Here is a 13,242-nt window from a genome sequence, read left to right on the forward strand (position 1 = left end):
ATCATATTAATAATTCTAAGCTTGACTCATATGGGGAGAGGGGTTGTCCGAAGACTCCAAGTCAATATCTCCAACCCATAATGTAATAGCTCTGCAATGGTTTTGTGGAGCTACATCACGATAGGGTCCAATTTCATTGAAAAATAAGATAAATATAAGCTTATTTTTAATGCTGGCCCAATTCAAAGCTGGTCCACTTCCCCCTAATAAATTTTATTAATTATTTGTTTCAAGAAATGAATAAAATCTTTGTTTTTATTAATTACAAATAATTTTGTCTTGTATTGTTGTTTTAAAAGTTTTATTTATTATTGAAATTGTTTGAAAATTTTTATTGGAAATCTTACTCTTGTTTTAGTAGGGGAAAGCTCACCAGTTTCGGACAATTCAAGCTTTCGAACATTTTTTTTTCTATGTTATCAATGGATTTGAACTATTTGACCCAGGGGACCCATGGCTCTTTTATGGCTTTATGAGTTGCGGTTGGTTAAATTAATTAAAAACATACTGAAAAAGAGATGGCAAAGCGTCCCAGCTTTGCGGAATGCTCGAACTCACGAGATAGAGCCCACCGTGAATTAGCTTTTTGCATAATCTTTTGGAATAACTGATCTACTAGAGATCAAATTGATTCATAAATCACAAAAGCATTTCAAAATCAAAAAATCGGTACTTAACTGTTTCATTACCAATGAAGACCGATGCAGCCGGGTTCTAATTTGCAATATTTTTCTAAAAAATCCAAATTTAACCAAAAAGAAAAATGAGCCTTCCAAAGTATTTGACCTTTGACCTTCAATAATTCAAAATGGCGAATTTTCCGGTCATAGGTATGTTGGGCGAAATGTTCGCCAGGACCAGCTCTAAAACATATCCAAAAATCATTGAAAATGCTTGGGCCAATTTTGAGAAAAATTGAAAACATTATTTTTAGGGAATATATTAATTATTGGGGATATAAAATTATTCAAAAATCGGTACTTAACCGGTTCATTACTGATGCAGCCGGGTTCGAAATTGCAATACATTTCCAAAAAATCCAAATTTAACCAAATCGGTTGAAAAACGGATCCTCCAAAGTGATTGAACTTTGACCTTCAATAATTCAAAATGGCGAATTTTCCGGTCATAGATAGGTTTGGGCGAAATGTTCGCCAGGACCGGTTCTAAAACATATCCAAAAATCATTGAAAAAGCTTGGGCCAATTTTTTGCAAAATTGGAAAAACCTCATTTTGACCTATTTTTGAGGGATAGAGAACGTACGAAAGGGGAGGGGGAAAAGTAAAGAGGTTGGGTGCGAGATAATGTTATTTTAGGAGGGGTCTTCGAAGACCGGAAGTCGATATCTCTTACCGTTTAAGCTCCAGAACAGTGAGAAGTTGGAAAAAAAGTCGATTATATAACTGGTCTTTCTTTGAGTTCGAGCAGTAAAATGAGTTATTCGAAGTTTGAGTCATTTGTGGTAGCGCGCTCTCCCCTAAAGTTTTTTTTTTTTGATTTATTTGAAGAAAATTGTAACCTTCATTGCGACATTGTTGTGCTGTGCTATATTCGTTAAAGTAATCATCAAATAAACTTACAAATAATATCTTCCATAAATCATAGAGAAAATTTTGTCCCTGGGCGAGTTCAGTGCCTGGTGAAGATTATAAAAATCCTAAGCACCATTACCACTTTTCTGTAGGCGTTTAAGAAAGCTTCAACTCCTTTCACTCTGTCTTTTTGTATCAATTACAGCTATTTAGTATTTTTAGTTACACAAAATAAAATCAAATTCTTTGGATCGTTCTTCTAGAACTTCTTATCAATGGACCTTTTTGTTTGCTATCAATAATTTTTAATTTATTTTTTTTGGCACAAATTAAGCTTTTTCGATGGAGCCGCCTGGTTATTTGGTGGGAAAATTTTCCAAATATGGCTTGTTACCTACTTAATGACGCCAGCGCTACATACGGTTAATCTGTAAAGCTTTAAGCGTTTTTGGAGGTTAAGTTGAAATGTGATGAAAACAAAACAAGCCTAAAAGGGAAAATGCGGGGAAAAATACTGACCACTGTTGAGAAAACCTTCGTGAATAATTGCATAAAACAAAACTTGGTAAGTTAATTGAGTTTGTAAGTTATTTTTATTGGTTTAAATGAGAAAAATATTTCCAGCGCATCGATGGGAGGCGCATGAATGATTTCCGGAAGGTGAAATTGTCCTTTGGTAGCGAATATGGCAGTGTCCATGTGACACTGGGAGAAACTCGTGTTCTCGTGCAAGTGTCGTGTGAGGTGGTACAGCCAAAATCTGTGCGACCTCAGGAAGGACTGCTTTCGATAAATGTGGACATTGGTCCAATGGCTGCGGCTCACTTTGAGGCTAGACCCATTTCTGATGAGACTATTCAGATCAGTCGCATTCTCGAGCGAGCCTTTAAGGATTCGCGGTGTGTTGACCTCGAATCACTGTGCCTGGTGGCTGAGGAAAAGGTTTGGAGTGTCAGGGTGGATGTGAACGTGCTCAATCACGATGGGAATGTCATTGATTGTGCATCTGTGGGAGTTTTGGCGGCGCTTTCTCACTTCCGTCGTCCTGATGTCACATGGTCAGGCACGGAATTTACAATTCACAGTCATGCAGAGAAGGATCCGATCCCACTGGTACTGCATCACTTTCCCGTATGCGTGTCCTATGTAATTTTCCAAGATGGAACAGTGGCTTGTGCTGATCCTACGGATCTCGAGGAGCGCGTGGCTCAAGCTAAAATAGTCTTTGGGTTGAATTCCTACCAGGAACTCTGTGGACTTCATCTGGGAGGAGTGACTCTGCTATCATCAGGATTTGTCATCGATCTGGCCAGTCGGGGAGTCAAACATGCCAAGAATCACATTGAAATGATAAGGAAGTGCCTGGAGGAGGATTCAAAGGTGCGCCAGGAGGGTGTCCGGGTGAGCTTTGTAAAATGTCTAGAAGAAGGAAGTATCAAGTCTTCGTACCAGGAGCGAATACCCATAAAAATACCCTCCAGAGAACCTCGGGAGCGTCGAAAGAAGATAAAGACGGAGATTAATGGGGAAACCCAAGAGGCTGAGAAAATGGAAGAGGACACTTTTGAAATCAAACCTGTGGGAGCAGGAAGTGCTGTACTGATGGAAGTGGAAAGTTTTGGGCTCGGAGGGCCTAATAAATGGATTCCCGATGAGAATTCTTCAGGGTCAAGTGCAGAAGAGGAAGAAGTTGATGAGAAACCCAGTGTCAAGATCAAGAAGGAATCCGATAGTGAGGAAGAGACTACGGTCACGGTGTAATTTGTGGATCTTAGTTATCGATTTAATTGCTCACAGACAAGGTGTCATCCACGGAAAATAAATAAGAACATTTGGAAAGATTTCAGGTGCCTTCATTCCCAATGCCATTCTTCTGATCCAGCTTGTTGGAGTTGGATTTGACCATGTAGATGAAGTATGTGAGGATTTCTTTCTCCTTGATGGGAATTGTCTTGAAGTGCTTCATAATTGTCTGAAAGTAAGGCAGAAAACTATTTACTCCCGGGACATCCGGAAGCCTATCAAAAATTTGCAACTCACATCAGCCAACTGGGCTTTATTCATGCCCGGCCGAGTGGAGACCTTGTAGTGCCTCTTGTAGCGCCTCAGGGTGTTCACTTGGAGCTGATAGAGATCCACTTCTGGGAGATCCGTGTCAGTTTCATTGCTATCCTCCTCGCTATCTTTGCGGCGTCTCTTTGTTCTGGCGCATTGGATTCGTGTCTTGTGGAAGTCACAGATGTAGATATGGTGGGCATGGCTATCGATACTGAGTTTGAGACGCCTCTGTGTGACAGTCTTCTGGATTCTCTTATTGTACGACGCGTTCCCAGCTGTATTTCTGCACCTCTCGCCATCGTCCACAAGACAGCAAATCTGATCTGACGGCCCTCTCGAATCCTCCTCACCCGTACTGAAACCGTTATTCATTGCACCCAACACTCTGGCACCTATTATTCACAATTTTTCACCACTGGATGTCCTTTTTCACAGCTAAAATCCTCCACGAAAGAAGCCCTATTTCGCGTCGAAAGGCCTTCTCTAAAAGTCACCACACAAGGAACAAATAAACAGACCCAGTAAATGTTTTGTCTATGTTGCGCATGAGATGATCCACGGACATGTCGCTACTTCTGAAGACTTTTCCTCTGTTTGGTAAGTGCGTATAATCTTTATATTTTTATTGATTTTCAAAGAATTTTAATTTTATTTTTGATTTTATTGAATAAAATTTAAAGTTATATTTATTTACATTAAAAAAAATAATAGAAAATGGAAATAATTAAAAATGTAAAATAAATTCTATCCAGGAATATAGAATATCTCCTTAAACTTAAATTAATATTTTTTTAAGAATTGAATTAAAACAGCTTTTTTATTTTGTTAAATGTATAACCCAGCGAGCACCAAATGCTAACCGAATGCAATTCAGCTGAAAACATATGTATTTTCAGCTGAATTCTGCTAACCTTGAAACAAAATTGGCGATTCAGTGCCATTTCCATATATTTGGTTAGCACTTTTCGTTCGACAACTGCTGATCAGTCAGCAAATTTTTGCTAGTCGATTCAGCAAAAATATGCTGAAAACGCTACTTTTTTCAGCTAAGTGTGCTCGCTGGGAACTAACATGAGAAAATAGAGTATTATACAATCCTTTGTCAAAAAGATCTACAAAAAAATTTATGGTATTGCCATTCTATGTGTATTATATGAAGAATTCATCACCACAAAATAATTATTCTATAATTTATTAACATTTGAAATCTGCGAAAAAAATTTAAACTAATTTTAGGAAGCAAAAAAAAACTTATTTTTTACTAAAGCGTGGAATCGAATGAATTTCCCCACGGAAAAATGGCTCTCAAATCTTAGTCGCAGTAGATAAAAAAAAACCTAATGTAGATTTGGAAAGATCATTTTATTGTGATTCTTTTAAACCATTTCTTTGCTTTATTCCAATGGCTAGTTAGCAAACTCCCGCACCTTCTTCTTAATTCCCCTCATCAGGTTCTTGACAAGCTCTTCTCCAAGGGCTCTGACGACGGTTTTCCATTTTTGCTTGAAATCAGGCAAACTTTTGGCTGGTTTAGCCTTTTTCCTGAGATCCTCCTTCAAAATTCCCCAATAGTTTTCAATAGGACGGAGTTCTGGTGTGTTGGGCGGATTAAACTCTTTCTGCACATAAATGACTCTATTGTCGTTGAACCACGCAATCGTATCCTTAGCGTAGCGACTTGATGCTAGCCAAAACAAATGTGGAATATCATGGCTTCGATAGAGCAGCAGAAGACGTTTCTTGAGACACTGTTCGATGGAAATCTCTTTGTTCATGATCCCGGTCATGAAAAATTCTTGACTTCGAAGACCACACGAGCAAATTGCCATCCAAACCAAGATTTTTTTTTGGGAACTTGGTGTAGTTCTTGTATCGATACTTGCTGTGTACACATGTGCGAGTCGTTGCCGTATAGTATTGTTGTCCAGGAAATTGGTGGAAGTCGGCTTTCACGATGATTTCTTCGTCCATTAAAACACATCTTTCAAAACCTTTAAGAAGGTGATAATTCAGCTTTCTGGACCTTGTTTTGGCGGACTGTCGTTACTTATCTGTACGATGAGGTGCAGGTTGGGCTTTATAAGTCACTAAATCATTCTTCTTCATAATTTTATGAACTAGGTAGTGTGAAATTCCCGTCTTTTTGGCCACATCTCGGAGGGATAGAGAAGGGTTCCTCTTAAAGTACCCCAGCACCCTTTTTTCCATGTCGCGGTCTTGAATTCCAGGCTTCCTACCACTAGCTTGCTTTCGGACAATCGTCTTTGTATCCTTGAATCGCAATACTACCTTTCGGACTGTTGAGCGCGACTTTCCGGGGAGTTTTCCTATTTCCGCATAATTCGCATTTGGATTTTGTAGGTAAATGTCAACTATCTGTTGTCGGATTCTCTCCATCTTCTTGAGATATCTCAACCAAAAATCAATATTTTTTAACGAGAGTGGTATCAAAATAAAACTAATGAAATGCACTAAAAATGACAACTGACAAACAATAGTTGAAAATATCAAAATCATATCAAGTGTTGGGGAAATTCAAACGATTCCATGCTTTATTTCTATTACTATAAAAAAGACCCTACAGTATTTAGAAGGTTTTCTTTCAATAAGATAAGATTTTACCAGGGATCAGTTCTCCATTTCGAATTACAGATGCTTCCAGGCTACAATTGAGCTCATTATGCTTCACGACTCATATTTTATCTTATCCCTCGATACGGGTAGCCGCTCCATATCACAGCTCTGTCCAAGCTAACACAGTTAGCTAAAATAGGCAGCGTTTTCAGCAAAAATATGTTGAAAATGGTGCATTTTTTTTTAGCTAACTGTGCTCGCTGGAGTATACACCAAGTGCCGCTACCATATCACAGCAGCCCGTCTTGTCGTGCTTTGATCAGTGACAGCACAGTCTAAAAAACAACAGTCAAGTAATGACCTACTTGGTCATAATCGCAGTAGATGACAGCAGTTTCACTTTGTGTCCAGAATAAGTTTTTATGAATGAATAATGTTCCCACCCAATGTTATTTCATTTCATCCTCTCATGTATATTTTTCTCCGTCGCTCCAATAGAAAAATGCAAAAAGTTGTCTCAGCGTGCCTTTCAGCCACGCCACACAACGAAACATCAACTGCGCGCGATACTTTTTCTCTCCATCACTCCTGCGAGTTCAAAGCGGGAGATCGAAAGAGGAGAGAAAAATACTCTGGCGCGCGCAGTTCACACAGACAACACATTCACTTAAATCAAATTCCGCCGCTCAAGTTTACTCGCTCGCACTCGCAAGTATCAAACGGCAGTGCGAAAGGAAAAAATAACACTCTCACCACTCACACAGTACATCTTGTGAATTGCTCGATCTCTACAGTGTGGAAGAAAAATAATGTAATCCATTGATTTTCTAATACCTCAAAATTTTTATCTTTCTCACTTAAATCTTAATTGAATTGAATAAAAATAAAACCCATCTAATATGTAAAGCTTTTAGAACCAGTCTAAATAGTGCTGGTGAAAATGTTAGAGAAATTATATCATTTGGTTTCTTGTAGTGTAATTTTCGTATTAGAATTATTATATACTGGATAAGCAAACAGATAATACAAAAGTAAAAAAAAATACATGGTAAAAGGGAAAGGGAAAAGTAACCGATTAAAAATAATTGAATAAAGTAAATAAATAAATTTATTAAAAACCATTAGAGAATATTTCCATATCGCTCTTTGGAAATTACAAGGGGTTAACTCACTTTCGGCAATTTTTCAGAAGCCAGCATGAAAGATTTAACTTTGTGTAAGTAATTATCTCAGTTCAATGACCGACCAAAAACAATTTATTTCTTTTCTATTTGTATGAGCATTAATATAAACATCGAAACATATAAATTTTCAGCTTTTAAAATATGTATTTTTACGAGTTAGGTCCTTGTGATTCTAAATGATCCACAAATTTTGCTGAAATTAGAACAAGGAAGGATCAACTTGCTTGAGTTAGTCCTTTGTTTCACCAAAAATTGAACGATAAATCTATTTTGTGCCCCTTTACTTCAAACGAAATTGCGCAAGCAATCAGAAAGTTTAAAATTTTGAAAAACTTTTCTAATAACGAAATTTAATGACTTATATCATCCGAAAATTTATTAAATTCTCTTTCTAAGTGTATTAAAATCTCAAAATCGCAAAAAAGTGAGTTGGTTCCTTGTAATTTCCAAGGAGCGATACGTATGTTATTATTTTGTAATATTTGTCCTTTTAATTGTGATAATCGTAATAAACATGTATTCGCCAATTATTTTTAGTGAGGTTCCTTTTAGTTGGGAAGATTATTATGGTAATTTGAGAACAGGAAAAGTTCTCAGATTACTATAAAGATTTTCTTAATTAAAGATCACAAATATCTCTTTAGAAGATTACAAAACATGTTTATTATGTTTGTCACACTTTAACCCTTTAAGAACGATTGGAACACCGGTGTCCCATAAAGAAAATAATTTTTCCTGACTACTTAAAGTTATTTTTTATTATGTTAGTACGGGGATTGGGAAACCTCGTATTTTACATTTCGTATTTTACATCTTCGTATTGCACATTTCGTATTGCGGAAACTTCGTATTTCAGCACATTTCGTATTTTACCACTTCGTATTTCACATTTCGTCTTTCATACATTTTGTACAAAAATTGAACATTTCGTCTGCCATACATTTCATACAAGCATATCAACCAATAAAATAATAGAATTGTAGTTTTATAAGGTCAAGGGCGCTATGCGCCTCGGGTCTAAGTTTGAAGTCGAACATCATGCTTTTTAATTATTCATTTATTTAAAATTTTTATGAAAATTTCCAACTGCTTCAGCAAATATTTCAAATTTTACCACCAAGTCTGAGAAATATTGGTAAATGTTTACAATATGCTCTTAAAACCCATTTGAGCCTTTTATTCATAACTTTATCAAGACATTAGATGGAGATTTTATAAAAGGGAAACGTGACCATTAAAATGGATTTTATAATAATTCCTTAAGTTTTTTTTTGTAGATATATCTTGTGTAGCCGGGCTTTTGCCCTGAAAGATTCTTTATGGAGACCAAAGCTTTTCGCGGCCAATTGCCCAGCACCGCCCAGGCTCTGTGCCTCCATCCGATCTCTTCCAGGCCATGTTACCGACTGACTGACAGTTATCTCTTGTCTTATCTCCTGTTATCCTGTTAACCAAGGCCAAGCTCACAGACGACGAGCAACCGAACCAGTAAAAGGCCTTGCTTGGAGCGGGAGGCGGGAAATATGAAGTTGCTGCGCACAGGGAAGGGATAGCCGAGCCATTGCCGCTCTGTATTATTATTATTATTGGATATGAGATGGAGGTAGTCCAAATGAACATTTCGTCCTTTGACACCGTGTATTTTGATTTCGTTATAACTATTAAAAATTGACTAGATTTCGAGCAAAAATCACTGAAGACTAATTGGACATGAATCACAGAACCAAGTTTTACCAATTTCGAAGCCCCATTTAATAACTTAGGCCCCATTTTCGAAGCAAAATATCGGAGTCCATTTGACATTTCAAAATTTAGGTTATGTTTCGTTCTTTTAGCGATTTGAATCATTTCTTGGACTGTTTTCACTAGTTTTTCATCACTATATGTTAAAAAATTACTTGTTTTAAGGAATTTGTGTGGTAGTTCCCCCGACACCTAAAGCTTAAAATCTCCCGCTTGTGGCATTCTTTCGTTTCGTGATGTTATCATCGCCGGCTAGCGCCGCTTGCTCGGTTCGATCCTCGCTCACCCTCAGTGTTAGTCGATCACTAGACAGCGAGAGACGAAGACATTCTCTCCAAAAGTTCGAGAAAGGAGTTATCTTACTGCCCATTCAGTCAGATTAGTTTCGGGAACAAGCGAAGAGGGGTTGCGAGCAAGTGAGAGTAAGCCCCAGTTCTGCCTACACGGCGGGCAAAAGTGGATTTTACCTCCACATTTGAATGTTATTTTTTCACAAAAACTTAAGAAATTATCGAAAAACTAAGAAAATGTGGGAGCATTTCGCATGCAAACAAATGAGCATTCTCAAAGTCGCACACTAACGCAGCTGTCATCAGCAGGCTGTCATACACGCTCACTTCCCTATCCTTATTCAGAGCGGCAATGGCCGAGCTCAATTTCGCTATCAGGAGGAAAGTTTCTCTAGCACTTAAAAATTTCTATTTTTTATCACATAAAACTGCAGCCTATTTATATATTACGTTTTTTTTGCCAAACATTTTTTTTAATGAAATCCGTACAAGAAAAAGTATGCGGCTGTCGGAAATTGCATTAAAGTAGTCGTAAACGACTATTCGAACCGATCTATAATTAAATTTTTGCGCGGAATTTTTCAAAATTTTCAGTTTTCACTATCTAAGCAATAAAATTTTTCTATATAAAGTAAAATTTACGAATTTTATTTTCTTTCAAATTCGTCGTATTCCGCATTCAGATATGAAAAAACCAATGGCACGGAAACAAAAATATAGAAAAACAAAACGAAAGAAATAAAAAGAATATAAAATTTAAAAAAATAAAAACGACACGTCTGACACAGGGTAAGGGGACCCAGCATTGAGCCATTAATTAACGCCCTGGTTTAGGAACTATTTTAGCCCTCATCGGCAAGGTCTGAGCGGCCCAGCAACGAAAGAGTTCCCTGTTCCACATTTCCCGATGGTCGCGGCCTCCCAAATGTTCAGAAAGTGGTGGCCACCAAGGAGAACTATTGCTTCAACCGCGTTCGTTTTTTCCCACGCGTAAGGATTTACATTGAAGCGAACCCTGTTCCGAACGCGTTTGCTGAATGGTGTTCAAACAGGGAACTTTCGTTGCTGGGGGTAGGCCCGAATTAAGGGCAATGGCTCGGCTATCCCTTCCCTGTTCGCAGCAACTTCATATTTCCCGCCTCCCGCTCCAAGCAAGGCCTTTTACTGGTTCGGTTGCTCGTCGTCTGTGAGCTTGGCCTTGGTTAACAGGATAACAGGAGATAAGACAAGAGATAACTGTCAGTCAGTCGATAACATGGCCTGGAAGAGATCGGATGGAGGCACAGAGCCTGGGCGGTGCTGGGCAATTGGCCGCGAAAAGCTTTGGTCTCCATAAAGAATCTTTCAGGGCAAAAGCCCGGCTACACAAGATATATCTACAAAAAAAACTTAAGGAATTATTATAAAATCCATTTTAATGGTCACGTTTCCCTTTTATAAAATCTCCATCTAATGTCTTGATAAAGTTATGAATAAAAGGCTCAAATGGGTTTTAAGAGCATATTGTAAACATTTACCAATATTTCTCAGACTTGGTGGTAAAATTTGAAATATTTGCTGAAGCAGTTGGAAATTTACATAAAAATTTTAAATAAATGAATAATTAAAAAGCATGATGTTCGACTTCAAACTTAGACCCGAGGCGCATAGCGCCCTTGACCTTATAAAACTACAATTCTATTATTTTATTGGTTGATATGCTTGTATGAAATGTATGGCAGACGAAATGTTCAATTTTTGTACAAAATGTATGAAAGACGAAATGTGAAATACGAAATGGTAAAATACGAAATGTGCTGAAATACGAAGTTTCCGCAATACAAAATGTGCAATACGAAGATGTAAAATACGAAATGTAAAATACGAGGTTTCCGCGAACCGTGAAACCGGGACAGAATTAGCCAGGGCTAGAATTAGGCAATGGGATGTTATTTTTGTCTTAGAAAGGTTAAGCAAACTTCTGTTTATTCAGACTGCTTCAAATATTTTTCGTAAACGCAGGGAAAAAATTATTTGCGGGCTAATTCTGCCCTGATCTCCCCTACAGACAATTTCAAGACCTTTTCAACGATATCACATTTATCAAAATCAGCTAAAACGTGCATTAAAAATTTCTTAAAACTCTTTTAAAGGAAAATTGGTTTAAAAAGTGTTTAATTAAATGGTCACAATATTCCTTTTTTAAACGGCCAAACTGCTTTATCGTTAATCCGTCTGACTAACCCTGTTGTAAAAATTCCAAATTAATTTAGCTCCAATACTTTCTTTCTCTTCCCCTTATTGCCCTATTGTTGATTACTTTCTCTAACCACTAAACAAAGAGATAGTTTGAGGATGAGCATCGTGTTTCTTTTTTCTCCGACATTCTCTATGTAATTTCTGGGATTTTTTTTTCTGTCGGTCGGTCATTGATGAAGGAAAAATATCTGTCATAGACACTCGTAAGAGACGATCCCTTTATACATGTCCGCCTATCTTTTTTTTCTCCTGCCCGCTGCCTCATCTCATTCCCACCCATGAAACTACCGAGAGTGGCGATGAGTGCGATGACAATCAGGCAGAAAAAAGAGATCTTTTATGTTTATGCGGTTTTAGGAGCCGAATAGTCTAGTTTTAATGTCGAGTGGTTTTTAACAAAAAGATTAAATTTGTTGATCCTTTTTTTCTGGGCCTCCACTGAGGACTCAATTCGTTAAGGTCTACCGTGTCTGTTGTCCTGGCTTCTGGGCTGCCTTGGAAATATATACCCGATTAGCAAGCCGCATTTCAGCAATGAAGAACACCTTTACCACTAACTATAGATCCTATAGATATATCAATCAAAATAGGCAAATACATTACGTTTTTGTGAATCTTGGACAAGAATGCGCAATATTGCAATTGAGAAATTTCGGGGGTGAATACATCGAGTTTCTTTTGATGTAACAGAAGTCGAAAAGAGCCTCAAACTTTGCGGAATGCTCTCAAACTCGTGAATTTAGTGTTATGCCCTAAAAATTGATTTCGTATCAAATATTCAGATGTTGAAGATTTTTAGCAGTCCAATTCGAGGGGTAAAAGCACATTTAGACCATAGATAAATTAACCATCAAAACTTTGCCAATAATACAGGGATATATATTAACCCTAATTCCTCAATATTATAAATAAATTATTAAAATTAAGACTTCTAGTACAAATATAGGTAAAATATTCCTTCCAGGAAATTGATAATTGCCAATGTTCTAATTCTGATAATTCTACACCGGTCTACGCAGTCTATTGCATTTATAAAACGCAATAGTATAAAACTGTTATAATGTGTTATACACATTGATAAGTGCCGCATGAAGTCAAAAGAATCTTCTATTATTACAGAAAGTACAAAAAATCTAAACGAAAAGTATGTTGAACTATAGAAACTGTTATACAGAATAAATAATTCTACTTATTTACATCTGTCCAAAGAGTGCAGATATATTATTGAATTTCGAATAAGATATCAATAATTTATTTATCACTAATTCATTGGGAATCTAAAAAACAAGTAAAGTAAAAAAACAAGTAAATTAAAAAAGCATTAGCCGTATGACGCACACATCCAGGATCCGATGTAAAAGTATTTCAAAAGGCAAAGGCAGTTAATACTGTTAAGTTTTATCACATATGAAAATGCTGCCAATCACACATTCAGTTTTTTGTTTTTTAATAATATTCCGGAAATGTTTATTTTACCCTGCAGTATTGATCCGAAATCGGAGTAAATATTATGCTTTTTAGGTGTATTAGGGGTTAAACTTACCCTTTTTCATGTTAAGTTTACCCTTAAAAAGGTGCAAATTTAACATTAAAAAATGTTGATATATTTTTACACCTAAAA

General features: G+C 37.0%; 3 protein-coding genes across 5 annotated transcripts in view; 1 reads left to right on the forward strand and 2 right to left on the reverse strand.

Annotated features, from left to right (window-relative positions):
- The window catches only part of LOC129803005 (optomotor-blind protein), a 100,982-nt gene that overhangs the window by 73,523 nt on the left and 14,217 nt on the right, over positions 1 to 13,242 (reverse strand). The window lies entirely within an intron of this gene.
- LOC129803046 (uncharacterized) lies at positions 1,976 to 3,375 on the forward strand. Its single transcript, XM_055849366.1, has 2 exons — positions 1,976 to 2,099; positions 2,159 to 3,375. Exons 1-2 carry the CDS (start codon positions 2,034 to 2,036, stop codon positions 3,293 to 3,295), a joined length of 1,203 nt encoding a protein of 400 aa, XP_055705341.1. The 5' UTR covers positions 1,976 to 2,033; the 3' UTR covers positions 3,296 to 3,375.
- Positions 3,285 to 4,110, reverse strand: LOC129803066 (histone deacetylase complex subunit SAP30 homolog). The gene is made up of 2 exons (XM_055849403.1): positions 3,575 to 4,110; positions 3,285 to 3,506 (listed from the first exon to the last, which is right to left on the reverse strand). Exons 1-2 carry the CDS (start codon positions 3,962 to 3,964, stop codon positions 3,378 to 3,380), a joined length of 519 nt encoding a protein of 172 aa, XP_055705378.1. The 5' UTR covers positions 3,965 to 4,110; the 3' UTR covers positions 3,285 to 3,377.

Source organism: Phlebotomus papatasi, chromosome 2 (genome assembly GCF_024763615.1).
Source record: "Phlebotomus papatasi isolate M1 chromosome 2, Ppap_2.1, whole genome shotgun sequence".
NCBI classification, from domain to species: domain Eukaryota; kingdom Metazoa; phylum Arthropoda; class Insecta; order Diptera; family Psychodidae; genus Phlebotomus; species Phlebotomus papatasi.